This window comes from Zea mays, chromosome 9 (genome assembly GCF_902167145.1).
Source record: "Zea mays cultivar B73 chromosome 9, Zm-B73-REFERENCE-NAM-5.0, whole genome shotgun sequence".
In the NCBI taxonomy this organism is placed as follows: Eukaryota; Viridiplantae; Streptophyta; class Magnoliopsida; order Poales; family Poaceae; genus Zea; species Zea mays.
In genome coordinates this window covers 49071016-49098145 of record NC_050104.1, presented here as the reverse complement: position 1 = coordinate 49098145, position 27130 = coordinate 49071016, and the positions used below count along the sequence as shown (strand labels likewise).

The following is a 27130-nucleotide window of genomic DNA, read 5'->3' as shown; positions in this document are numbered from 1 at the left end:
CGAGTCGTCTTGATGGGAGAAATCCATCGCTTTCGCGTCACTTCTCAATCTGCTTATGTAGAATCGCTTTTATGAAAATCGCTCAAATTAACGTGAATGAAGAATCCATCGAGTCGTCTTGATGTGAGAAATCCATCGCTTTTTAGATCCGAAATTCTATGGATCCCTTCATCTTTCTCCACACGTAAGCCGCACAATATTTAGATTCTTATGACAGTTAGATTATCCACGGAGATCCAGATTCTCAGCAAATCTTTTCTGAAAAAACCTGTACCAAACAAGCCCATACCCTTACCATTTTTAGTGTTGTAATTGTAACCAGTTCAAATTATGCTCTTATTTTAACTCATCTCAATCAACTTTTCAACATGCCTAGCATCAAAGATGAGAAATACCAGCAAACGAAACAATTATTTAGCAAGGGTCCTATCATATTGTAGTTTGACATAGGTAGACGATACTAGAATGAGAACAAAAATTGTATGTTTCTTTCCCAAAAAAACACAAATATGTTCGGGACATGAGAGCGCAACAGCATATGACATCTTCAGCTTGGCCTTCAGATGGTCGCCTGTCCACTAAATGAAAGGGAAGACATGATGGTCAACATCTCCGTCACAGAAGCCATGGCGCTTACCGCTGCTTTAAGGACATCCTGCGAGCACCCGGGCTTCACAATGCTTTTCACCTTCATTGTGGACAAGCAAACACAAGAAGAAGCAAAGGAACAAATGTTCAACCAACGCACTGTATCACTTTTGTAATGGCGAAAATCATTAACAAAGTCAGTAAGTACCTTCTCCAAATACTCCTGCAACTTCTTGATTCTTCCCATGTAATCCTGATCTTCAACGCACAATGAAATAGGCTTTGTATCAGCACCTGACCCTTCGAACTGAAGTGGCCCAGGGTTTCGGTAGATGTCTTCCATCATGAAGCTAGAAGAATTTTGTCTCAACAACCTGGAAAACAAATAACATTTAGCTATTGAAGAACAACAAGAGAAATTGAGCATTCGGCATTCAACATTCTACTGATGTAGAAGGAAAGCCTGTAGAAAGAAGTGATGGCTAAATATAATGCTATATTTTCATACTTACTCATATGCTTTTCCTTTTAAGTCAACACTCGCCATGTGGACAGCAGGCTTACCGATTTGACTGGTGGCAGCACCACGTGACCATCTCTTCACAGTCATCATAGACTGGTAACCAGGAAATTTTTAGTCTTCTTTGACTTTAACTTGAACTAGGAAAAGCCGATTCATTTATAAAAGGGTTTTAATTATCAAAATCTTACTGTAATGGGAGCAGCACCACATTTCCATTTGTTTACTGGACTCTTAAGGTTGGTCACAGTGGCCATGTAGCCGTTCAAACCAGCCGCTACGATGTGATAACATACATGTCCAAGAACCTAAGACAAAGCAATTCAATGGAGATTTAGGGGGTGTTTGTTTGAGATTATAATCTATCCAGATTATATAATCTAACAACTTTTGAACTAAGAGTTAGTTCAAAAATTGTTGGATTATATAATCTAGGTGGATTATAATCCCAAACAAACACCCCCTTAATAGCATAGCAATTTTCTGAGAAAAACAGTGAAAGAGAAACTCAAACCTACGTAGCCATAATCGCAATCAAATTTAGAAGGCAGGGCACCCCTGGCCTGGTATCCAAAAAAGTGGCAGATAGCATTGAACTTCTTTCCATTATAAGTGCCTTCCTTCTGTAAGAGATGTTAGGATTTATGGGCTTGGCCCAATTAAGAATTTCTAATAATTCCAGGAAAATCTCAAAAGCCCATATAAGTGGATGACAAAGGGATAGGTGGAACCAATAGCACCATATTGCTAGCTCTTGTGGAGTAGAGCTAGCTTAAATATGGAAGCCACACTCACTCACCAAGTCATGGATGAGAGGAGAGAGTGTGGAGAGCCACACGCGCGCGCGCGCTCGCTCGCCTCGCCTCGCCTGGCCTGGCCTGGCCGGGCCGGGCCGGGGCGGGGCGGGGCGAAGGGCACGGGCGCACGACATGCGCGTGAATGGTCCGCCGAAATCCGGCCCCTCGCCTTGCGGGGGCGCGGCTACCTTTTGCCGTTTGATTTTTTGGTTTCTTGGCTGTTACGCTTATCCTAACCGATCGCTATAAAATCTCAACTGATTGCGAGATTTTCGTGGGCGGATAAGCACAGGGGGTCGCGGACTTGGCCCTATAAAAGGAGCCCGGCAGCCAGCCTCCAAATCATCCCAGATCCCAGTTCGCTTTCGCCTCTCTTCATAGCTGAGCCGCCTTTTAGTTCCCTTCGTCCCGACCGCAGAGGTGCATCTGCGATCAGGAGAGCAGGTCTCCGGAACCCTTCGTCTTCTAGATCCTGCACCGGGAGAGGGCGAATAAGGTTTTTGGGAAGCGTCTTCACGCGACTGCTCGTGATCTGCTGACCTCGTCGACCCTGCTGATTTCGCTACTTCGACATCGTCGACCCTGCTGATTCCGGCGCGTGCCATCGATCAGTAAGTCTAATCAGTACGCATCATCTGATTTGGCTTGTTATTTCAGTTCTTCTGATTTGGTCATGATTTATATTCGGAATTTAGAATGGAATTTGTCTAATTATTCAACAATCCAAAAACCTTATTGTAGACAATTTCCTAGTTTTTCTATGGCTGCTTTTGCCGATGCGCTCAAGCCAGAAAAGTTCAATGGTATGCACTTTAAGAGATGGCAAGTCAAGGCCACGCTCTGGCTTACTGCTATGAATGTCTTCCATGTTAGTAAAGGCAGACCTGAGGGTCCACTGACTCCTGAACAGGAGAAAGAGTACGACCATGCCAATACTATGTTCACGGGAGCCGTTCTTAGCGCCCTTGTTGACCGTCTGGTTGATGCGAATATGCAGTATACAGACGGGAAACAGTTGTGGGATGCACTTACTACTAAGTATGGTGCATCAGATGCTGGCAGTGACCTGTATATCATGGAGAGCTTTCATGATTATAAGATGGTTGATAATCGCTCTATTGTAGAGCAAGCTCATGAAATACATTGTATAGCCAAGGAGCTCGACCACCTTAAGATAGTCCTTCCTGACCGATTTGTGGCCGGGTGCATTATTGCAAAGTTGCCTTCTACATGGAGGAACTTCGCCACAGCTCTGAAAACATAAGAGACAGGAGATATCAGTCGAAAATCTGATAGCGTCTCTGGATGTTGAGGAGAAAGCTCGGGCTAAGGACACGGGATCTAAAGGAGGCGAGGGCCACTCCAGCGCCAACATGGTTCAGAAGAACCACAACAAGGGCAAAGGAAAGCCAAAATCTAACAAGCCCAACAAAACTACCAACTTCAAGAAGAAGAAGAACAAGGCTGAATTGACATGTTTCGCATGTGGCGAGGCGGGTCATTTTGCCAAGGATTGTCCTGATCGAGCGGATCGCCGTGGCAAAAAGGGCAATGTCAACACAGTGGTCGCTAGCAATGAGGAAGACAAAGGGTATGGTAATCTACCTTTCATCTTCTCAGTATTTCAATCACCTAGTTGGTGGCTTGATACTGGTGCTAATGTTCATGTGTGTTCTGACATTAACTTGTTCTCTTCTTATCAGGGCGCCCGGGATTCTTCCGTGCTAATGGGGAATGGGTCACATGCTTCTGTTCATGGCACTGGCACGGTGGATCTGAAGTTTACTTCGGGAAAGATCGTGCAGCTGAAGAACGTGCATCATGTCCCTTCTATACACAAGAATCTCGTTAGCGGAACCCTTCTATGTAGAGATGGGTTCAAGGTAGTTTTGGAGTCCAATAAATTAGTTGTGTCCAAGTCTGGACAATTTATTGGTAAAGGCTATGATTGCGGAGGCTTGTTCCGCTTTTCTTTGTTAGATTTTAATAATAAGTCTGTGAACCATATTTGTGCTAATGTTGATGATCTTGCGAGTATTTGGCATTCTCGTTTGTGTCATATTAATTTTGGCTCTATGTCTCGGCTTGCAACCATGAGTTTAATTCCGAATATCACCATAGTCAAAGGTTCTAAGTGCCATAGTTGTGTGCAGTCGAAGCAACCTCGAAAGCCTCATAAGGCTGCTGAGGAGAGACACCTGGCACCACTAGAACTCATACATTCTGATCTTTGTGAGATGAATGGTGTGTTGACAAAAGGTGGTAAGAGATACTTCATGACATTGATTGATGATGCGTCTAGATTTTGCTATGTATACTTGCTTAAAACTAAAGATGAGGCTTTAGACTACTTTAAAATCTATAAGGCTGAGGTTGAAAACCAACTAGAGAGAAAGATCAAACGTCTTAGATCAGATCGTGGTGGCGAGTTCTTTCCCAAAGTCTTTGATGATTTCTGTGCAGAACATGGCATTATTCATGAGAGGACTCCTCCCTATTCACCCGAGTCAAACGGGATTGCTGAAAGGAAAAACCGTACGTTGACTGACCTGGTGAATGCCATGTTAGACACTTGTGGTTTATCTAAGGCATGGTGGGGGGAGGCAGTCCTGACTTCATGTCATGTTCTGAATAGAATTCCTATGGGCAAAGAAGAGAAAACCCCTTATGAGAAGTGGGTTGGGAGAAAACCATCACTTTCATACTTGCGCACTTGGGGGTGCATGGCGAAAGTCAATGTACCAATTAATAAAAAGCGCAAGCTTGGTCCAAGGACAGTGGATTGTGTCTTTCTTGGATATGCTTCGTGTAGCATAGCTTATAGATTTTTAGTAGTTAAATCTGAAGTTCCTGATGTGTATGTTGATACTATTATGGAATCACGTGATGCTACTTTCTTTGAGCATATATTTCCAATGAAAGACATTCATAGCAATTCTAGATACTCTTCTGAGATAATTCCTGAACATAATACACCTATTGAGAGTTTTGAACAGCCACATGAAATTGTCCTAGAGGAGGATGACAATGATGCTCCTAAAAGGAGCAAGAGACAAAGGGTTGAAAAATCCTTTGGTAATGATTTCATTGTGTACCTTGTGGACGATACTCCTACTACCATTGCAGAAGCATTTGCATCTCCAGATGCAGATGATTGGAAAGAAGCAGTTCATAATGAGATGGACTCTATTCTTTCAAATGGTACGTGGGAAGTCACTGATCGACCCTATGGATGCAAACCCGTGGGTTGTAAGTGGGTGTTTAAAAAGAAGCTCAAGCCTGATGGTACAATTGAAAAGTACAAGGCTAGGCTTGTGGCTAAAGGCTATACTCAGAAAGAAGGAGAAGACTTCTTTGATACTTACTCACCTGTTGCTAGAATGACCACTATTCGAGTACTACTTTCTTTGGCTGCCTCGTATGGTCTCCTTGTTCATCAGATGGATGTAAAGACAGCTTTTCTTAATGGAGAGCTGGACGAGGAAATCTATATGGAACAGCCTGATGGATTTGTAGTAAAGGGTCAAGAAAGCAAGGTGTGCAAGTTATTGAAATCTTTGTATGGTCTGAAGCAAGCACCAAAACAGTGGCATGAGAAGTTTGACACTACTCTAACGTCTGCAGGCTTTGCCATTAATGAGGCAGACAGGTGTGTATATTATCGCTGTGGTGGGGGCGAAGGAGTTATATTGTGCTTATATGTTGATGATATATTGATATTTGGCACAAACATTGATGTGATCAATGAAGTCAAGTCTTTTCTATCAAAGAGTTTTGATATGAAAGATCTGGAAGAAGCTGATGTGATTCTAAACATCAAGCTGATTAAGGCAGATGGTGGGATTACTCTCTCGCAATCTCACTATGTTGAAAAGGTTTTGAAGCGATTTGGCTTCTCTGAGTGCAAACCTTCTCCAACACCTTATGATCCCAGTGTGACACTGCGAAAGAACAAGAGAATTGGTTTAGACCAATTGAGATACTCTCAGATTGTCGGTTCACTCATGTATCTTGCTGGTGCAACAAGGCCCGATATCTCGTTTGCTGTGAGCAAATTGAGTAGGTTCATGTCAAACCCCGGGACTGATCATTGGCATGCACTTGAGCGGGTTATGCGCTACCTGCAAGGTACAATGAGTTATGGAATTCACTATTCTGGTCAGCATGCAGTACTTGAAGGATATAGTGATTCGAACTGGATATCTGATGCAGACGAGCTTTATGCCACCAGTGGTTATGTCTTTACTATTGGTGGAGGTGCGGTATCATGGAGGTCATGCAAGCAGACCATTTTGACGAGGTCAACCATGGAAGCCGAGCTAGCTGCACTTGACACAGCAACCGTTGAGGCAGAATGGTTGCGTGAACTCTTGATGGACTTGCCGGTGGTTGAGAAACCAATACCAGCTATCCTTATGAACTGTGACAATCAGACAGTGATTGCTAAAGTGACGAGTTCTAAGGATAATGGAAAGTCATCAAGACATGTCAAAAGACGATTGAAGTATGTCAGAAAGTTGAGAAACTCCGGAGTTATAAGTGTGACTTATATTTCAACAGATAAAAATCTGGCAGATCCTTTTACCAAGGGACTACCACGTAATGTGATAGAAATCGCATCGAGAGAGATGGGTATGAGACCCGAATAAAGTTGCCATGGTGGAAACCCAGTCTATGTGATCGGAGATCCCGTGAATTAGGTCCTGGGAAGAACAAGCCATTGGTGAACTGAGGAGAGTAACTTTTGACCCTCTCTAAGTAAAGATGCAATACTCTCAAATGCTGTAAGGCAGGTTGGCTTTGTGCCTTAATGTGTTCTGTTGGCTTGTATTAGCGAAGATGTTGTCCTGCAGAACATTCTTTGAAAGAACACACCTATATGAGTTAGACTGTCTAACGTCGCAGTCTATGAGATTTGGGTGATCTCTAGTAAACTCATGAAGAGACCTTGGAGTACGACGTATATGCTCCACCCGAGAAGGGGACTACTGGTAGCCAAGTACTGGTCATGACTTCAAGTGAAACCCATTCACGCAAAACTTGCAATTCAAGGCATAGTCCATTGTCCAAGTTGTGGGTTGGTGTAACTTGGAGTTCTAGGCGGAAGTTCAACTTAACAGTCTCTGCTGAAAAACTAGTATATTAAACAGTAGTGAACAGTGGCGAAAACTGCAGATGGGCATTTGAGATCTGGTGGGGGATTGTTAGGATTTATGGGCTTGGCCCAATTAAGAATTTCTAATAATTCCAGGAAAATCTCAAAAGCCCATATAAGTGGATGACAAAGGGATAGGTGGAACCAATAGCACCATATTGCTAGCTCTTGTGGAGTAGAGCTAGCTTAAATATGGAAGCCACACTCACTCACCAAGTCATGGATGAGAGGAGAGAGTGTGGAGAGCCACACGCGCGCGCGCTCGCTCGCCTCGCCTCGCCTGGCCTGGCCTGGCCTGGCCGGGCCGGGGCGAAGGGCGCGGGCGCACGACATGCGCGTGAATGGTCCGCCGAAATCCGGCCCCTCGCCTTGCGGGGGCGCGGCTACCTTTTGCCGTTTGATTTTTTGGTTTCTTGGCTGTTACGCTTATCCTAACCGATCGCTATAAAATCTCAACTGATTGCGAGATTTTCGTGGGCGGATAAGCACAGGGGGTCGCGGACTTGGCCCTATAAAAGGAGCCCGGCAGCCAGCCTCCAAATCATCCCAGATCCCAGTTCGCTTTCGCCTCTCTTCATAGCTGAGCCGCCTTTTAGTTCCCTTCGTCCCGACCGCAGAGGTGCATCTGCGATCAGGAGAGCAGGTCTCCGGAACCCTTCGTCTTCTAGATCCTGCACCGGGAGAGGGCGAATAAGGTTTTTGGGAAGCGTCTTCACGCGACTGCTCGTGATCTGCTGACCTCGTCGACCCTGCTGATTTCGCTACTTCGACATCGTCGACCCTGCTGATTCCGGCGCGTGCCATCGATCAGTAAGTCTAATCAGTACGCATCATCTGATTTGGCTTGTTATTTCAGTTCTTCTGATTTGGTCATGATTTATATTCGGAATTTAGAATGGAATTTGTCTAATTATTCAACAAGAGAAGGGACAACAATGTGTAAGCAAATTTAGTGCTTATTTTATAAACGAAGTTGAGGAATAGTTGTGTGAAAGTCTGCAAATGGCTTACTAGGCGTTTGTCCATTTCGGTCTCAACCAATTGTGCTAGAAGCTTCTCAATTTCAATCTGCAAAGATAGACAGATGAAGTTTTTGTACAAAAGAATGGGCAATGAGCTGTTAGTGAACGTCATTAAAATTTGAATGGAATGCCACAGTACCTGGGACAGTTGAGCTGAATCGTCAGATCCAGGATGGAGAAGCAGCTGCGTCACGTAAACGACCATTATTGAAGCAACAATAACTTAGCTAAATTACAGGATGAAAATAAGTGCCAAAAAAATGTACCTGCTTTCTAATAAATGGAGGCAAAAATTCAAATAGTGCAGATGCCCAAGGTGAAAGATGAGAAGAGATGTTCTCAACAGAAACACCTTTATTATGCAGTCCATGAATTTCCTGAAAGTATTAGCTCACCTCAGAAATGATTTTAATGCACATAAAACAAGTACTTATCATTAAGATGGTGAAACAAACCTGGAGCAAAGCATACAGTTCAGGAATACTCTCAACAAGGCCCTCAGGAATAAGTACAACTCCATGATATTTGTCTGCCCAAGAAAATACCATCATCAGGAATAATTGCACCTAATAATGAGTTAATGACTACAGAGACTCTGTTACGGATCACTTAGTAGTTCCTACCTTTTTCAGCTCTTGCCTGCACAGCATCACATATCTGCTTTGTAATATCAAATATTGTAAGTTTTGACACAGAAACCTCCTCGCCTAGGATAACCTGAACATAGTTGAGTTGATATGAATCCAGATAATTTTGTATGTAAATCAACCGGGCATATACACAACGGGATAGCAGGATTCCTGACCATATTTGGATGTGACTGAAGAGCACATTCCAATGCTACATGAGATGCTTTCCGTCCCATCATCCGAATAAAGTAGTAATACTGAGAAAAAGAAACAAAATGAGATTTATGGTGGCTAAGAAATACAAATAATGGGCGCACATTTTATTTGTATCAGAAAATCACAAATTTTATGTAGGGATGTCAGTATGTGGTATATGAAAAAGTAGAAACAAAAAATAAATTGTGTACACTGATTCTAAGTTATGATATTTAAAGATCTGACAGAATGGTTTAAGTTCCATAAGCTAGTTTAGTTGATAGATCCCAGAAAGTGACTCCTCAATTAGAGTAAATGCTGCAGTGTTAGAACAACCATCCAGTGATGGCATCTTCCAATCACAGGTCAAATTGAAAAGGTTGGTTGTCCTATTTCTTCTCAAGAGCATAAATAAGTTTTTGTTTTGTAATAGAATATCTATATTGAAATATCGCACTCTTTTCTTCCCATAGAACCAATAAAGCGTTCCCAATAATCAAATGTATATTAGGATATCTGGTGCATCTTACCTTTTCAGCAGAAAGGGCATCTATGCATGCATTGCTTATTAACTGCGAGTTCACCTGATAGAAAGGTAGAAGTTATAGAACCATCACAACTCAAACTTACTACAATAAATACTCTAAGAGATTCAACACAGATGTAGCACTAAATTCTCTCTATGCTAAACTACAACAAAATTACTCATTATCTACCTTGGTAAGAACACTTGTGGAGTTGTGGTGTCCAAAGGTGACCAAGAAGTACTAGGGAATTACTAAGAAAATGTAATGAAAAATGATCTACAACATACATGCAAGATGAAGGATGCAACTCCATAGTTTGATTTATGAAATTCTTTACCTTGCATATGGTATCAAAACCAACTGTTGTTTCAACAAATTGGTTCTTGAGATCTCCATTTAGAGTTACAGGAACACCAACTACCTGCTCAATAGTATTGTTAGATTGTGTACATATGAAAAATACAGGCTTCTGTTCGAAATAATCAAGAACTAAAAAATCCAAAGCAAATATCATCCAACCTTTGTTGGACATTTCAACTGAGCAAATGTCTCAGCAAGCTGAGCAGCATCCGTGTTGGATGTGACACCTTCAATTAAAGAGCAAAGAAAGACGTTATGAGCTTGTATCTGATTTAAATCATAGATAAAACTCAGCAAACAAACATAAGAAACAATACCTCCAATTATAACAAGAGCGTCCAACTTCAATGCTTGACATGTACCTATTGTTGCCTTTACCTGCTCAGTTGTTCTGATCTGATCCCTTGTACGACCAAGCATGTCATAACCACCTTGATTTTTATAGGATGGAAGAGCTTCATCAGTGATTTCAATAGTTTTCTGTGCAAATAATCCATCGGTTCCTCCTGGATCAACATATAAACAGAAATAAGTCATAGATGGAGCACATAAAGGATCCATTCTATGTTCACCATCAACCGTGCATGCAAATTGTCAATTGCACCCAGTAAGACTAAATGCACATATCTATTTCTTATATACTTCCTTCGTACTAAAACAAGTGTTGTTCTCACTTTTTAGGAGTCAAACATTTTTTTACTTTGACCAAATATATAAAAATATTAATATTCATAGTATGTAATTAGATCATTTATTAAATCATTGAATCTATGATAAACATATTTGGAGACACCTATGTTACTAATATTTTTTAAAAATCTAGTCAAACTTAAAAAAGTTTGAATGACACAGATACCATAGCAACACTTATTTTGGAACATATGGAGCATATTGTAATAGCAGTGTATTAGGTATTATTAATACTCCTGAAAACCTACTACAGTCTACTGTGTGGCGAACTCGGAAAAGATTTTAAAGTTTTACATGTCATCAAATTGAGATTTTTTTATGATTTGGTTGATAAAAGTGTTGTGATACAATTATTAACTTCCAACAGTTAATGTATCATACAAAAGCAGAATACATCATCCTTATAACCAGATAACTTGCTCGAACAACAAAAGATGCAAGTGACAAAAGTTGCCAATCTATTATCTTGATTAAATTATATTTTTCTCCTTACCAAGAAAACCAATAATTTTGCTGTTGGAGTTGTGAGCCTTTACAACATCATAGAGGCCCCATATAACATTGTGCCCTCCGGGGGATTGCCTCCCACTGAAGACAACGCCAATCCTGCATCCCATGCACAAATTAAATGCATAGAAGAAAAAACATTACAAAGAGATACCTCAATCAACAAGATTACATGAATCTTGTAATAAATCAATGACTTGCAGCCACAAATAAAACACGTGTTGTGAACTCAGGCAACTTAAGCAGAAAGGATATAGATAAGCGTATCAATATCGAAAGGATATGGATACGTGGATATGGCAATTTCCTAGAAAACTCATGGGGACACAAGGTTGATATCTTCCTGCTCTCGGGATGCGACACCACTCTACCAAGAGTAGCGAAGAAAATAAGAGACAGAAAGAGAAGGCGTAGGTCTAGGACTTTTGCATTTGTGCATTTGAAAGCATCTAGGCCTCTAGTTAATTTTAGTGATTAATGCAACGTAAGAATATTGTGACTAACATGTGTTTTACAGAGTATGTGGTAAGTTCGGGCACAATGCATGGAATTGCGCTTCCAAAAGGTGAAAACAATCCCTTAGATGAAACTTGAAATGACGCCTGAAAAGGCAAATCAAAAGATGATGGTCTATCTATCCTAAGTATCGAAGGAGCTGTGGGACACTTACTATACAGTTAGGACTTTTATTTTAACTTTGGTTGTACTATAAAGAGGGGTTGTGGATGTGTAGTTTGACCAAGAGATGTCTAGTGTAGTGTCGGTGCATGTACTCACTCAAAACTAGTGCTAGGTGTCACTCAATAGCCCACAAAAGAATTGGAATCGAAATCGATTTAGAAAAACCTGAGTTAGAACAGGTTGTAGCTGCTCTGGAGCAAGGACTAAGGGGGAACGATATCCTTGCGCGAGTGCTCCAATGAGGACTAGTGGAGAGTGTCGACTCTCCGATACCTCGGGAAAAATTAGAGGAGTTTTCTAGCCCTTTCTCTAGTTTTCGCATTTACTTTTGAGCACACACCCCATGACGACTTATGGTTTGCTTAGAGTTTCCTAGATTTTGTGATCTATCTAAGTCGTTGGGTGAAGTTAGGCTCTCGTTTAGGGTTTAATCTTTTGCAAGAAAATTTAGAGAAGATCAATGCACCCACCTCTTGGGCATTATGATCCTTTCAATTGGTATTAAAGTCGTGTTGCTCCTAGTTTAGCTTTACCGCTAGAGTAATGATGTCCGATGGGGATGAACCTTGTCCCATATTTGATGGTGACGATTTTTCATATTGGAAAATTTGTATGGAAGCTTACTTAGAGGCCATAGATATTGGAGTCTATCGCGCCGCTACCCAAAGGTTCCCCCAACCTAGAGATCCCACAAATCTCTTCGGTGAAGTTAATTATGAGAAACGGAATGCGAAGGCCAAAAACACTCTTTTTAGGGGCCTTTGCAAGGATATCTTCAATAGAGTGAGAAATCATAAAAAATGCTCATGTTTTATGGTTGGACATTTGTGTATTACATGAAGGAACTAAGAGTGAGCATGAGGAGAGATATCATATTGCCATGAGAAAGATAAATTCTTTTGAAATGCTTCAAAATGAAAATGCAAATGATATGCACCCATGGCTCAAAATTCTTGTAGTCGAAGTAAACGGCTTGGGATTCACACAAATCTCTCTACCAGATGTTGTGAGAAAGATTCTCAGTGTGTTGCCCACCTAGAATTACAGCCACATTGTCACCGTGCTTCACCAAATGGATCTTTCTACTGCCACGCCATCTCAAATATTGGGAAAGATCAATGCTCATGAAATGTACATGCACTTCAATGACAAAGATGGCTCTTCTTCCAAGAAGAAAGATTTGGCTCTCAAAGCAAATCAAGAGAAGAAGGGCAAAACGAAAGTTCTAGTAGAAGAAGATATTTCAAGTGATGATGACCTTGGTGATGTCAATATTGCCTTGATGGTGAAGAAAACAACAAGATTGTTGAAGAAGCTAAATCGAGAAGGCATCACATTTGATTCAAGAAAGAAAAGTTTTTCCCCTAGTAGCAAGAGAAAACCAATCTCGGAAATGAATTGCTACAATTGTGGAGAGCTTGGCCATCTTTCTCATCAATGCACCAGGCCCAAGAAAAACAAATTCAAGGGCAAGAAAATGATGAAAGTGAAGATGAGAAGAAGGAAAAGAAAATTTTCAACAAAAAGGATGGCAAACAAAAGAGGTTCCACAAGGGAAGAGGTGGGAAAGTGTACATTGTTGGTGATTGGCTCACTGATATTAAATCTACAAGCGACTCTTCCTCAAGCGAAGAATATGATGAAAAGTTCGCCGCCATCGCCGTTGATTTCTCATCACCACCACCATCACCATCATCCCCTACACACCTATACCTTATGGCTAAAGGTGAACGGAAGGTACAAAATGATGATCCTAGTGATGTTGATTGTGGTAGTGATAGTGATTACGAGTATGCTTCCCCTACCTATGATGAGCTAGCCGAATTGCTTAAGGAATATACTCAAGTCATTAGAAAATCTAAGGCAAAATGTGACAAGCTTAAAGATGAAAATAAGTCCTTGATTGCTAAATATGACATAATTGTCAAAGCTAGTGATGAAATGAAGGAAGAAAATAAAACTATGTCATCCATTAGCAATGAGCTTAGGACCTCCCTTAAAGATGCAAAAGAAAAATATGAAAAGTTGAATGAAACAAGTAGGGAGCTATATGATAGGCTTGTCAAGATAAAAGAGGATTACACAAAAAATAAAGTTCATCATGATAATCTTCTTGTTGCCTATGAGCTTTTATCTATTGACACACATGAGGCTATTAACCCTGTTATTAAGCTTGATGTAGCAACCTCTTATGATGATTTAAGCATAGTTGATGAATCTAGCCATCATGAAGAGTTTCTTGAAAAAATTTTGAGGTCGTGTCTCTTGAAAATAAGAAATTAAAGAAATACTTGAGGGATGCAACCACCAAAGGAAACATTTTCATAGAAAGCAAAGATGTTGATAGTGAGTTGATTCATGACAATGAGAGGCTTAGAGAAAAATGACCTTGTGCAAAAGTCAAGGTAGAGAAAAATCACCTTGCCATAAGCTTGCAAAAATTCAATAAAGGCCAATATCTCCAAAATAAGCTTCTCATGAACACAATTATGAAAAATGACAAGAATAGTATTGGATATAAGTCTCTTGTGCAAAAGAAAGCAATGAATCAAAACAAGCCTAACCAAGATCCTAAGCCTATCAAGTGTTATGAGTGTTGAAAAGGACACTTTGCTCACAACTGCAACGCCATAGCACCAACTCCCTTGTCCAAGCACTCAAGACCTTTCACATTCAATGCTCACTACATACTTAGAAAAGTTACAAGTGGGAAGGTCAAAGTCACATTTCTAGGTCCACGTAACAAGAGTAGGCCTAAATATATTTGGGTTGCAAAGTCCTTGGTTGATAAAGTCATGACCCCCTGCAAGATAGGGTGCCTAAGATTCAAGCTTGATCCCCTTTGACATGTAGGTGAACTACAAGACCGATGCGAGACATTGGGTAATTGATTGTGGTTGCACTCAACATATGACTAGTAACCCATGAATGTTCACCTCACTTGATGAAGATGTGGATGATCAAGACAAGATTACATTTAGTGATAATTCAAAAGGCAAAGTCCAAGCGCTTGGCAAGGTGGCAATATCAAATGATTTTTCAATATCAAATGTTCTCTTGGTTGCTCCTTTAAGTTTCAACTTGCTATCAGTCGGTTCGCTGTGTGATCTTGGCCTTCAATGCTTATTCACTTCATCAGAAGTTGTTGTATCTAAAATGTATGATGAATCAGCCATATTCAAAGGATTTAGATATAGCAACTTATATTTGTGGATTTGTCTCAGAAGATGCAAATTTTAAGACTTGCCTCTTTACCAAAACATCACTTGGATTGTTAGGGCATCGGAGGCTTGCTCATGTTGGAATTAGTACACTCAAGAAGATTCTAAAGAAATATATGGTTAGAGGTTTGAAAGATGTTGTGTTTCAAAAGGATAGCTTTGTAGTGCATGTCAAGCTAGAAAACAAGTTTTAAATACTCATCTTACAAAGGCATTCATGTCAAGATCAAGGTCACTAGAATTGTGTCGGAGAGGAAATTCTCCGGCCGGGTGGCGGAATGCACCCGCCCTAAATCCTAAGATGAGGAGGGGCCTAAGCATTTTGCCTGTCTGCTAGATGATCAACGAACACGAGTGAACACAAGAACACACAAGGGTTTTAGAGTGGTTCAGGCCGCCGGAGCGTAATACCCTACTCCACTGTGTGTTGTATTGAATCTGTGAGCTTGAGAGCCTGAGTGTGTGAGAGTCCGAGTCTAAGTGAATGTGAGAGCATGTGCCTTGTAACGTTGTGTGTCTTCCCTTTTATAGCTCAAGGGAGGCACATACAAGGATACTGAGCCCCGACATATGGGCCTAGGGGCAAAATGGAAGGAAGAACCGATGCATGTAACGCCTGGGCGATCTCCGAGCGCCATAATGTCCGTAGTCCATATAGTATTGATATGTCGTGCTGCTTCCTCGGTAATGCGCGAGTCATGATGAGTGTAGTACATGTGGCAGTATGGATGTGCCGCCTACCAATGGAATATACAGGCACGCCGCCTGCGGGATAGTCTGGTCGCCGCCTACCAGCAGAGTGGACAGGGCTCATTAAATGCTGAGGCGGCACATCGCTTGCCAGTGGAATGGACATGGCTCATTAAATGCCGAGGCGACACATCACCTGCCAGTGGATTGGACAGGCGGCGTGCCTTATCCGCAATAAATGCAAAGGCCGCAAGGCCCAGAGGCCTTACGTCAGGCTCTCCCCGTTGGCTTACGTCACGTGCACTATGCCACGTGGCAGCATCGGGGCTCCGCCTGAGCGGGGAGCAGGAGCGTATACAGTATGGTCCGGACACGTGTCGGCTCCGGACCTCCGCTTGGCCTTGATTAAGGCTTGGGTATTCTTTGTCTCAGAATCCTGGGACCCTGCCGTGAGTGGCCCGGACCCCACACAGAGGGGTCCGGAACCCATTCTAGGGGTCCAGTTTGCACCCGTGGAAGTCCTGGACCTTACCCGGAGGTCCAGTCTGTACATACAGGGGTCCGGCACTTTCCCATGGGGGTCCGGACCCACTGTTGATACCTTGGAGTATATCGTCTTCTCTGGCCACGTGGCGGTCCCGGAGCCGTCCACGTGGTGGGGTCGGGCGCTGTTCACCACGCGACTAGAGATAGCCACGTGGGTACCGCGCCTTCATACTGTAGCAAGGGGTACCCCTATTTTAGGGTACTGATAGTGGCACCTGGGCCCACCTCAGGGGAGGATACGATCCTGCAGGTGGGGCCAAAGCTTAATTGGCAATTGGCGCGCCGCTTCCGTGCTTTTGGTGACGTGATCATCGCTAATCCACCTTCGGTCACGCCAACTGCCATGACTGACCCCATGGCTGACTGACCCGTGGCCCCCATGCCTGATGGTTTCGCTGAGCCACGCGTGAGGCGCCTCGATACCGCTGCATTGGTTTAAAAAATCATCTTCTCTGTCTTCTACGGCGGCCCCGAGGAGGCGCAGTACTGGCGCGAGCGACGATTTTCTCTTTCTGCACCCAGGAACCGACGCCCAAGGAGTATGACTTGTGGGCTTGGGCGCCCGTGTCATAGACCGGGTCGTTGTTTTCGGCGGAGATGAAGAGGCGCACTACCGCGGGCGGCGATCGCTCCTCGCGTGGCGGTTCGCCTTCTCCGCACTCGGAGACCAGCACACCAGTTGTATGACTTGTGGACCCGGGCCCCCGTGTCATAGGCTGGGTTGCTTTGGTGCGCGTCGGGCGAGATTTTCTACGGCGTCTCGGGGCGCGAGCGAGAGAGTCTGCCTTGAAAAGGGATTCACCCCGCGTGCAGCAGTTACGCTTTCGCATTCTCTCCCAATTGCTGCGCCCTTTTGCCTCTGAGCTCTCCGCGCCCCTTTACATTCGCGCTCTTCTGCTTTCCGCCGTCGTAGTCGCCATGGCCTCGCTAGTTCATCCCGAGCGTTTCCAGTCTGAGGGGGCACTCAACCTGGTGCGCAACCTGCTTGGATGGAGCGCGCTGGCGTTCGCCGAAAGGATCCACACCGGCGCCACTCCCCTCGGCGATCTCGCCGCCGGGGAGTTAGTGCTCTTCGTCTCCTACCTCTCCTGCGGGTTGGCGCTGCCGATCTCGCCTTTCTTCCTGCTGCTGTTGGAGGAGCTTGGGCTCCAGCTTCAGCACCTTACACCCCACTCCATCCTCCAGGCGTCCATCTTCGTCCACCTTTGCGAGATGTTTGTAGGGGTGGCCCTCTTCCGCTAGTGCTCAGATGAAAGGATGTTGCGCAGCGACCTTCCGGAGATGGAAAGCGAGTTGAGTTGCGACTCCACCCTTCGCATGAACTCTATCACCTCTCGCAGCAGCCTCGTCAGCTCCTCCCTGAACTTCACCAACATCTCTGTGGTACACCTCCATGAACTGGTCCAACTCTGGCTCCGTCGCAGCGGCTAGGCCGCCGAGCGCCGTGCGCTGCCGCGCCTCCACCTCCTGCGCTATCTCCGTCAGCCTTGCCGACACCTCCGGTGGTGCCCTCACCTTGTTGCACTCGAGGTAGGAAGTGAGGAGCGAGTAGTAGTGTGGGTGCGAGATGATCTTGGCCTTGATGGCCTCGACGTCGCCTCCGTAGGGAGACGATGACGAGGGTTCCAGGCGTCGCCTCCGTAGCGAGATGATCGAGTACATCCTGACATGCTTCCGGAGCCATGACCCGGCCATCTCCTTGGAGCCGGTGATCGCTGGTCCGGTGGCCGACTCTGAAGACGCCGCCCGGGAGGCCGTACAAGATGTCGTGGGACAGGTGGCCGAACGTTTCTAGCGGGATCCTGCTGATGATGAGTAGCTAGATCTACAAAGAGAAAGCAAGGGTCCCGCTGGGAAGCGGATTTGTAATATTTTTTGGTCTTTGTAAGATACTTTGGAGTACTATTTATCAAGCAGTATTAGCACTTATCTGTATGCTTTTTGTCCTTGCTGTGTGTGGCGTTACCAACTCCTCCCTAGTACTTGGCCCCCCTGGGATGTAGGCTCGACGTGTCGAGGCTGGATACCAGCATACCTAAGAAAGAGTTGGTGACCCGGCCCCTAGGAGGTAGTCTCGACTGGGACCTGGACCTGTACACATCTTCGGCTAGGAAGTGTTAGTAGCACACCCATAGGACCCATCGTCTGGTATCTGCCATCCTTTGATTCATGCAGTAGGACCTACAAGATTGAGTCTAGGAAGCCAAGCCTCATGTACGGAACTACAAGATCACAGCTCCAAATACTAGGGCACCCGTTGCAGAGTGGTGGAGGTGCAGGCTTAGGGTACGGGACCAGGCTAAGCGGCTACACAGCTCCAGACCACCCCAGGGAACAAGCACCCATTCTCTAGAATTGGACCCACAGGTTGCCGGACCCCCTGTATAAGGATAGGGGTCCCGAACTGCAAGCCAGGCTTACTCAATTCGGATGTCATCATACCAGCGAGAGTGGGAATTGTATGGGTGGGTTAGATAAAAAATAATATCTGGAAACTGCAGCAGAATATAACCATCACAGAAGCACATCTAGGGGGGTAAATCCTTTCTTTATAACTTTATATACATAGGTGTAGATCAACAGTCCGGGCTTATGAGGGCGGACCTCACTGGGCTAATGTACACATATGCACAACCCAGTTACGAAAAGAAGAAACCTTAACCCCTCAGACTTGCTCCTACGGATAGAACTTACAGAGATGATCTATGTTCCAGGGGTCGGGAAGAGGCACTTCTTCAGTCGTAGCAAGGCGGACACACCCGGGTTGGCATACTTCCATCACCTTGAAGGGTCCTCCCCAACTTGGGGAGAGTTTGTGGAGCCCTTCTCGGTTCAGTACTCGCCTTAGGACTAGGTCCCCGACCCAGAGCTCCCTACTATGCACGAACCGTTGATGGTAGCGCCTGAGCGCTTGGTTGTACCATGCATTTCGGATCGCCGCTTGCCATCTGCGCTCGTCGATGAAGTCAACGTCCTCACGCCATACCTGTTCCTGCATAGACTCATCAAACGAGTGGACCCGTGGGGAGCCCACAAGGATTTCTGAGGGAAGGCAGGCTTCGGCCCTGTAGACCAGGAAGAACTGGGTCTCCCCGGTAGCTCAGCTGGGTGTGGTCCGGTTCCCCCATAGCACGAATGGTAGGTCATTGGCCCAATTTGCACCATGCTTTTTCAAGCAGTCATAGGTGTGTGTCTTGAGTCCCCTAAGGATCTCTGCATTTGCCCTCTCAACTTGGCCGTTGCTCCTGGGATGAGCCACAGACGCAAAGCAGATTTGGGTGTTGATGCCCTCGCAATACTCCTAGAAGAGTCGACTTGTAAACTGGGTCCCGTTGTCCGTAATGATACGGCTTGGGACCCCAAATCTGCAGACGATCGACTTAAGCAAAGCAACAGCAGCACCCTGGGTGATGTTAACCACATGGGTGGCCTCAGGCCACTTCGTGAACTTGTCGATGGCGACGAAGAGGAATCGGTACCCACCGACAACCCTGGGGAATGGTCCCAAGATATCCACCCCCCATACAACGAATGGCCAGGAGGGTGGAATCATCTGTAGAGCCTGAGCTGGTGTGTGTATCTGCTTTGCATGGAATTGACACGCCTTGCAGGACTTTACCATCTCAGCTGCATCTTGGAGAACTGTTGGCTAGTAAAAGCCATGCCGGAAGGCCTTACCAACCAGTGTGCGGGATGCTGAATGACTTCTGCACCCTCCTCCATGGATCTCCGTGAGTAACTCAAGGCCCTCCTCCTGGGTGATGCACCGCATGAGAATGCCATTAGCGCCACGGCGGTAAAGATCCCCCTCTACTACCGTGTAGCGTTTAGCCAACCGCACTATGCGCTCTGCGAACACATGATCTTCAGGAAGGATACTTTCTTTCATGTAGTCCTGGATCTCGGAGATCCATGCATTGGGACCACTCTGAGATACTGGCTGTGGCGCTAAGGGGTTGGCAGGACCCCCTATAGCACACATAGTCTTCGGTGGGTTCTGTAGAGGGTACGCCACTAGGACCGCCAGCTTCGAGGTGCTAGTCTCACCCCCTTCGTCTAGTTCGGCAGGCTGGGTGGTGGGTCTCAGCAGCCGTCTTTCGAAGACTCCCTCGGGCACGGGTGCCCAAGTTGATGCCCTCACGGAGAGTTCATCTGCCGCCGAGTTGTCAGCCCGAGGAACATGTTGCAGTTCCAGGGCCGTGAAGTCTTTCTCCAGCTTCCTTACGTGGAGGAGGTAGGCTACGAGCTTGGGCTCGTTGCAGCTACATTCCCCGCAGACTTGCTTGATGATCAGCTGGGAGTCTCCCTTCACGAGGAGCTGGCGGATCCTCAGGGATAGGGCGACCGACAAGCCAAAGATCAATGCTTCATACTCTGCCATATTGTTGGTGGCCTTGAACTCAAGGTGCACCATATACTTCACTTGATCTCCGTTGGGGTCGATGAGGACCACCCCAGCCCTGCCAACTTGTTGACGGGTGGATCCGTCAAAGAAGAGCATCCAGTGGGGCCCGGTGAAGATCGGACCCCTGGGCTCCGCAGGAGTGGGGTCCTAATCAGGATCCGGACCCCCAGGAGCGCTCGGGGGAGGTGTTCACTCCATGATGAAGTCAGCCAGGACCTGGCTCTTGACAGCATGGCGAGGCTGGAAGTCCAGCTAAAACTTAGCGAGCTCTGCGGCCCACTTGGCGATGTTGCCTGTGGCGTTAGAGTTGTGGAGGATGGCCCTTAACGGAAAGGAGGTCACCACCACGACCCTATGTGCCTAGAAATAGTGGCGCAGCTTCCTGGACGCAACAAGCACAACATAAAGGAGTTTGTGCGTCTCAAGGTACCTGGCTTTTGCTTCATGGAGGACCTCGCTGACGTAGTAGACCAGCCTCTGAACGGTCCGGACCCCTGCCGAGCCCTCAGGTTCCTGGCCTTCCAGTGCCACTGGTCTTTTTGTGCCGTCCTTTCGACGACCAGCACCATGCTCACTGCTTCTGCAGCCGTCGCGATGTATAAATACAACGGCTCCCCAGGTTCTGGAGCTACCAGTATCGGTAGGGACACCAGGTGCTGCTTCAACTCTTGAAAGGCTTGTTTTGCCTCTTCGGTCCAAGAGAATGGGCCGGACTTCCGCAACAGCTTGAAGAAGGGCAGCGCCCTCTCAGCCAGCCTTGAAATGAAGCGGCTAAGGGCGGCTAACGACCTCGTAAGCTTCTGAATGTCCTTGATGCGGGCCGGAGGCCTCATCGCCTCAATCGCTTTGATCTTCTCCGGGTTTGCTTCAATGCCCCGGTGTGAAACCAGGAACCCAAGCAACTTCCCTGTGGAAACACCAAAGACGCACTTGTTCGGGTTCAGCTTTGTGCGTGTTGCTCGCAGCTTGTCCAAGACCAGGGCTAAGTCTTCCACTAGGGTCGACCCTCTCTTAGTCTTGACCACGATGTCATCGACGTATACCTCTACTCTATCCTTGATCAGGTCCCCGAAAATCTTACTCATCGCCTGCACAAATGTTGGCAAGGCATTCTTCAGATCGTAATGCATTACAACATAGCAGTAAAGCTCATCCACTGTTACAAAAGCGATATGCTTCCTATCTTCCCTAGACATCTAGATTTGATGGAAACCAGAGTAAGCATCTAAGAAGGACAAGAGGTCGCACCCGGAGGTAGAATCCACGATTTGATCTATACGTGGAAGTGGATACAGGTCTTTGGGACAAGCCTTATTAAGGCTAGTGTAGTCGATGCACATCTGAAGCTTCACATTCGCCTTGGGGACGATGACTGGGTTGGCCAGCCACACTGGGTGATGAACCTCTTCAATGAAGCCGACATCTAGCAGCTTCTGGACCTCCTTTCGAATGAAGTCCTACCGCTCAACGGACTGTCTCCAAGGCTTTGACTCACCGGTCTGGCGTTAGGGTTGATCTTCTGATGGTGCTCGATCACCTCCCTGGGGATCCCAGGCATCTGCGACGGCTCACATGCGAACACGTCGGCATTTGCCTGGAGGAAGGCGACGAGCGTGAGTTCCTATTTCTCCTCCAGGTCACCCGCAATGCGAGTGGTCTCGGGGAAGCAGAGCCGGATGGCCTTGACGGGGATGTCGTCCGCCCCGGATGGCCGCACCTTTGGTACCTTGGTAGGTGCCATGGTACCGGAGGTCGAGGGGTCCCTCCCTCCGTTGTCCGGGCGAGCAGCTTCTGCCGCCAAGGCGTGCAGCTTCTCCACAGCCGCAAGCGCAGCGGCGCGGTCTCCCCACACGGTAAGGACCCCGGCTGGAGACGGCATCTTGAGGACCAAATACCCATAATGGGCAATGGCCATGAACCTGTACAGGGCCAGCCTGCCAATGATGGCATTGAAGGGGAGTTTAACCTCCGCGACGTCGAACTGGACGTTCTCTGTGCAGAAGTTTTCCTCGGTCCCGAATGTTACCAGGAGTGTGATGCTTCCTAGGGGATACACCGGTTGTGGGCCCACTCTGGAGAATGGACGAGAGGGTCCCAGTCGGGACCCTAGGATCTGCAGCTGCTTGAATGCAGCATGGCTGATGATGTTGAGCCTAGCCCCACCATCAATCAGCACATGGTGCAGCCGCATGTTAGCGATGACAGGGGTGGTGATGAGCGGTAGTATACCGGCCTCTGCCATGTTGTCGGGGCAGTCGGATGCCCTGAAGGAGATGGTCGTGCTCCTCCACCGCTGATGTGGAGCAGCCTTCGGGACCCCCGGGACCACCGAATGGACCTCTCAGCGCAGGGACTTGACGTTCCTGCGGGAGGTGAGCTCCCAACTCCTGCCATACATGATGTACAGCTTCTTGCGGCGGTCGTTGTCGTCACCGGAGTCGGAGCCCCCAGTGAAAACATCCTTCAGGACCCCCTCAGGTGACTGATACCCAAGGTCCCGTTCCCCCACGGCCACATCACCGTCGTTGACCCTCTCCTTGCCAGGCCGACGACGAGGTGGGGAGCCATCCTTGGAAGACTGCTCATGTCGCTCGCTGACGCGCTTTACGAGCTTGATGATCTCGCGGCACTCCGCGGTGCTGTGGTGAATGTTGGGGTGCATAGGGCATGAGCCGCTGTTGCCTCCCTATGGTCGTGGGCGCTTGTTGCGCTCGCTCCGGCCCCCAGTCACAGCTGCGACGACCAGAGCAGCAGTCTGCGGCCTCTCGTGGTCGTGGTTCTTCTTCTTCTTCTTTTTGTCGTCCTGGATGACGGCACCTGAGCCAATCGTCTGGGCAGCCCCGGTCTGTGGTACCGAGTGCCATGCACGGCCCTCGGCAGCTCTGGCACACTTGTCAGCCAGAGCGAAGAGCGTGGTGACAGTTTCCACGTCATGCGTGGCCAACTTATCTAGCATCTTTTCATCACGTACCCCCTGGCGGAAAGCGGTGATGATGGAAGCATCGGTGATACGGGGTATAGTCCCTCGTACCTTAGTGAAGCGAGAGCTGAATGCCCGAAGAGTTTCCCCGGGTTCCTGCCTCACTGCATGGAGGTGAGCCTCCACGCCATGCTGCTGATAAGCGCTGGCGAAGTTCGCTATGAACCGCGCGTAGAGCTCTTCCCAGGAGTAGATCGATCCTGGGGTGAGGTTCATGAGTCAAGTCCGGGCTGGCCCAGACAAGGCTACATGGAAGTATGTTGCCATTACAGCAGTGTCTGCACCTACTGCCGTAATGGCGGTGACGTACACCTGCAATAATTCCAACGGGTTTGACGTACCGTCGTACTTCTCCGAAAGGTGTGGCCGGAACTTGGATGGCCAAGTCGCCACGTGGAGATGATCCTCCAGTGCGGCATAGCCCACGCCGGCCAATGGGACACTCGCTTGGATCCAGGCACCCGTTGGAGTTTGCGGTGCAACCGCAGCGAAGTCGTAGTCGAGGTTGTGACCCTCGACGTTCTGCCGGCGCTCACGCGCCCTCTCCAGAGAGACGTGGGCATCCTCACCCACACAACTACGGTTGAGTTCTGCCCGCAGGTCATCAGGCCTCTCTAGAGAGACTAGAGTGTCCTCTCCCGCACGCCTACGGTTGAGCTCCGCTCGCAGGTCCTCAGTTGGTGCGGCCCTCATCGAGGGTGAGCGGACTGACGCCGATGCCTTGTATTGACACTAGGATGACCGAGGCCTGGGCCTGCCTGAGCCAGAATGCACCATGCCGAGCAGACGGTCGACATCGTCACGCCACTGCTTCATGGCCCCCGGCGAGGCCGTGGAGCTAGGAGGGTGGCGCGGCAATTCCCTGGCTGCAGACAGCGCTCCAGGCGCAGCCCTTGACGCCATGGATGTCTGCGCAGGAGTGTGCTGCCACGTAGAGTGCACCACAGCAACACCAGGCGTCGGGCGATTGGTGGCCCGAGGTGTGGAAGACATAGCTTCTTCCTCCATCGGGAAATCCTCGGGAACAAAGTTGTGGTGCTCGACGATATGGACCATGGTGTCGAGCAGGAAAACAAGCAAAAACTAATGCCAAGCCCCCTACCTGGCGCGCCAAATGTCGGAGAGGAAATTCTCCGGCCGGGTGGCAGAACGCACCCGCCCTAAATCCTAAGATGAGGAGGGGCCTAAGCGTTTTGCCTGTCTGCTAGATGATCGACGAACACGAGTGAACACAAGAACACACAAGGGTTTTAGAGTGGTTTAGGCCACCGGAGCGTAATACCCTACTCCAATGTGTGTTGTATTGAATCTGTGAGCTTGAGAGCCTGAGTGTGTGGGACTCCGAGTCTAAGTGAATGTGAGAGCGTGTGCCTTGTAACGTTGTGTGCCTTCCCTTTTATAGCTCAAGGGAGGCACATACAAGGATACTGAGCCCCGACATGTGGGCCCAGGGGCAAAATGGAAGGAAGAACCGATGCTTGTAACGCCTGGGCGATCTTCGAGCGCCATAATGTCCGTAGTCCATATAGTATTGATATGTCGCGCTGCTTCCTCTATAACGCGCGAGTCATGATGAGTGTAGTACATGTGGCAGTATGGATGTGCCGCCTGCCAATGGAATAGACAGGCACGCCGCCTATGGGATGGTCTGGTCGCCGCCTGCCAGCGGAGTGGTCAGGGCTCATTAAATGCTGAGGCGGCACATCGCCTGCCAGTGGAATGGACAGGGCTCATTAAATGCCGAGGCGGCACATCACCTGCCAGTGGATTGGACTGGCGACGCGCCTTATCTATAATAAATGCAAAGGTCGCGCGGTCCAGAGGCCTTACATCAGGCTCTGCCCCGTTTGCTTACGTCAGGTGCACCATGCCACGTGACAGCATCGGGGCTCCGCCTGAGCGAGGAGCAGGAGCGTATACAGTGTGGTCCGAACACGTGTCGGCTCCGGACCACCTCCTGGCCTTGATTAAGGCCTAGGTATTCTTTGTCTCAGAATCCCGGGACCTTGCCGTGAGTGGCCCGGACCCCACGCAAAGCGAGGGGTCCAATTTGCACCCGTGGAGGTCCTGGACCTTACCCAGAGGTCCGGTCTGACATACAGGGGTTCGGCACTTTCCCATGGGGGTCCGGACCCACTGTTGATACCTTGGAGTATATCGTCTTCTCTGGCCACGTGGCGGTCCCGGAGCCGTCCACGTGGTGGGGTCGGGCGCTGTTCACCACGCAACTAGAGATAGCCGCATGGGTACCGTGCCTTCATAGTGTAGCAAGGGGTACCCCTTTTTTAGGGTACTGACAAATTGTTTCATATGGATTTATTTGGACCAACAACATATGCAAATGCTAGTGGCAACCTCTACTCCTTAGTAATTGTTGATGATTATTGTAGATACACTTGGGTGTTCTTTCTTCAAGAAAAGTTTGGGGTTGCATCAATATTCAAGAAGTTTGCCAAAAAAAGCACAAAATAAATTTGACCGCAATATCATGAAAATCAAAAGTGACAATGGGAAAGAGTTTGACAACACCAACATACATGAGTATTGTGATGAAGTTGGGATAAAACATGAAGTGTCTGCAACATATACACCTCAACAAAATGGAGTTGTAGAAATAAAGAATAGAATCTTTATCACGCTCGCAAGAACTATGATTGATGAGTATAAGACACCAGAGATGTTTTGGGCTGAAGCTATCAATACTGCATGCTATGCATGAAACAAGATGTTTCCTCACTGGTTGCTTGAGAAGACTTCTTATGAACTGCTCAATGGGAAAAAAAAGCCATATGTCTCCTTCTTTTAGGTGTTTGGGTGCAAATCCTACATCTATAAGAAACACCATCACCTAAGGAAGTTTCAAAGATGTGATATTGGTTTCTTTCTTGGCTATTCATCAAAATTCAAGCATATCAAGTATTCAACCATGACACTAGCTTGGTAGAAGAAACATATGATGTGGAGTTTGACGAGACTAACGGCTCCCAAGGAGCACTTGAGAATCTTGATGATGTAGGTGATGAACCACTCAATTCATTCATGAAACCCCTAGTGTAACTCTCAAATGAAAATTCTCACAATTTGACTATTTTCCTAAAAACTACATAGCCTATGGCAAAATATTTTGAAAAGTATGAGAGAATATGTGAGGGTGCATATACCTGTCCCAACAGGTGTTCTTTTGTGTGCTTATAAGTTGGGATTAGGTTTAGTGTGCAATCCGGAAAAGGATTTTCAAAATCATCTCTATCTGGGCACAATGGTGCCTCACCGGACAATCCAGTGTACACCGGACACTGCATTGTGCACTGTCTAGTGCTCGAGCTTGGTGTCTATTGTCATCGGCTCTATGTTAGCTATCTGGTGTGCATCGGAAAGTGTGTTGTTCACTATTTGGTGTGCCCATAATCGTGGTTTCAAAATCCTTTTCACACCCGAGCCCACACGTGTGCTGCTCTTTCTTTGCATCTTCGTGTGTGCTCTCCTTTCTCTAGACTTCTCAGCATCACCACCATTGTGTTCCCAGTGCCACAGTCTCTCCTCGCCGTGCTGCTCTCTAGATCGTCACCGGCGGTCTACCCTCAGCTTCCTCGCCCCCTGTTTTCCCTCATCTCTAG

General features: G+C 47.1%; 1 protein-coding gene and 1 pseudogene across 2 annotated transcripts in view; both read right to left on the bottom strand.

Annotated features, from left to right (window-relative positions):
* Nucleotides 1–392: 392 nt before the first annotated feature.
* The window catches only part of LOC101027252 (pyrophosphate--fructose 6-phosphate 1-phosphotransferase subunit alpha), a 39406-nt gene continuing 12668 nt past the window's right edge, over nt 393–27130 (bottom strand). Inside the window, exons 3-18 of one of the 2 annotated variants that reach the window (XM_020544100.2) lie at nt 10977–11089; nt 10111–10299; nt 9953–10020; nt 9771–9854; nt 9437–9490; nt 8888–8968; nt 8706–8799; nt 8538–8611; nt 8349–8459; nt 8222–8266; nt 8072–8128; nt 1627–1731; nt 1300–1416; nt 1101–1204; nt 797–962; nt 393–688 (exon numbers count right to left, since the gene is read on the bottom strand). In XM_020544100.2, the coding sequence (XP_020399689.1) occupies nt 560–688; nt 797–962; nt 1101–1204; nt 1300–1416; nt 1627–1731; nt 8072–8128; nt 8222–8266; nt 8349–8459; nt 8538–8611; nt 8706–8799; nt 8888–8968; nt 9437–9490; nt 9771–9854; nt 9953–10020; nt 10111–10299; nt 10977–11089 (1591 nt within the window). In that variant the 3' untranslated portion in view covers nt 393–559. The remainder of the gene's footprint in view (nt 689–796; nt 963–1100; nt 1205–1299; nt 1417–1626; nt 1732–8071; nt 8129–8221; nt 8267–8348; nt 8460–8537; nt 8612–8705; nt 8800–8887; nt 8969–9436; nt 9491–9770; nt 9855–9952; nt 10021–10110; nt 10300–10976; nt 11090–27130) is intronic. The other variant, XM_020544101.2, reaches the window with a different exon arrangement.
* On the bottom strand, nt 17244–18087 carry LOC103638350 (homeotic protein knotted-1-like; annotated as a pseudogene).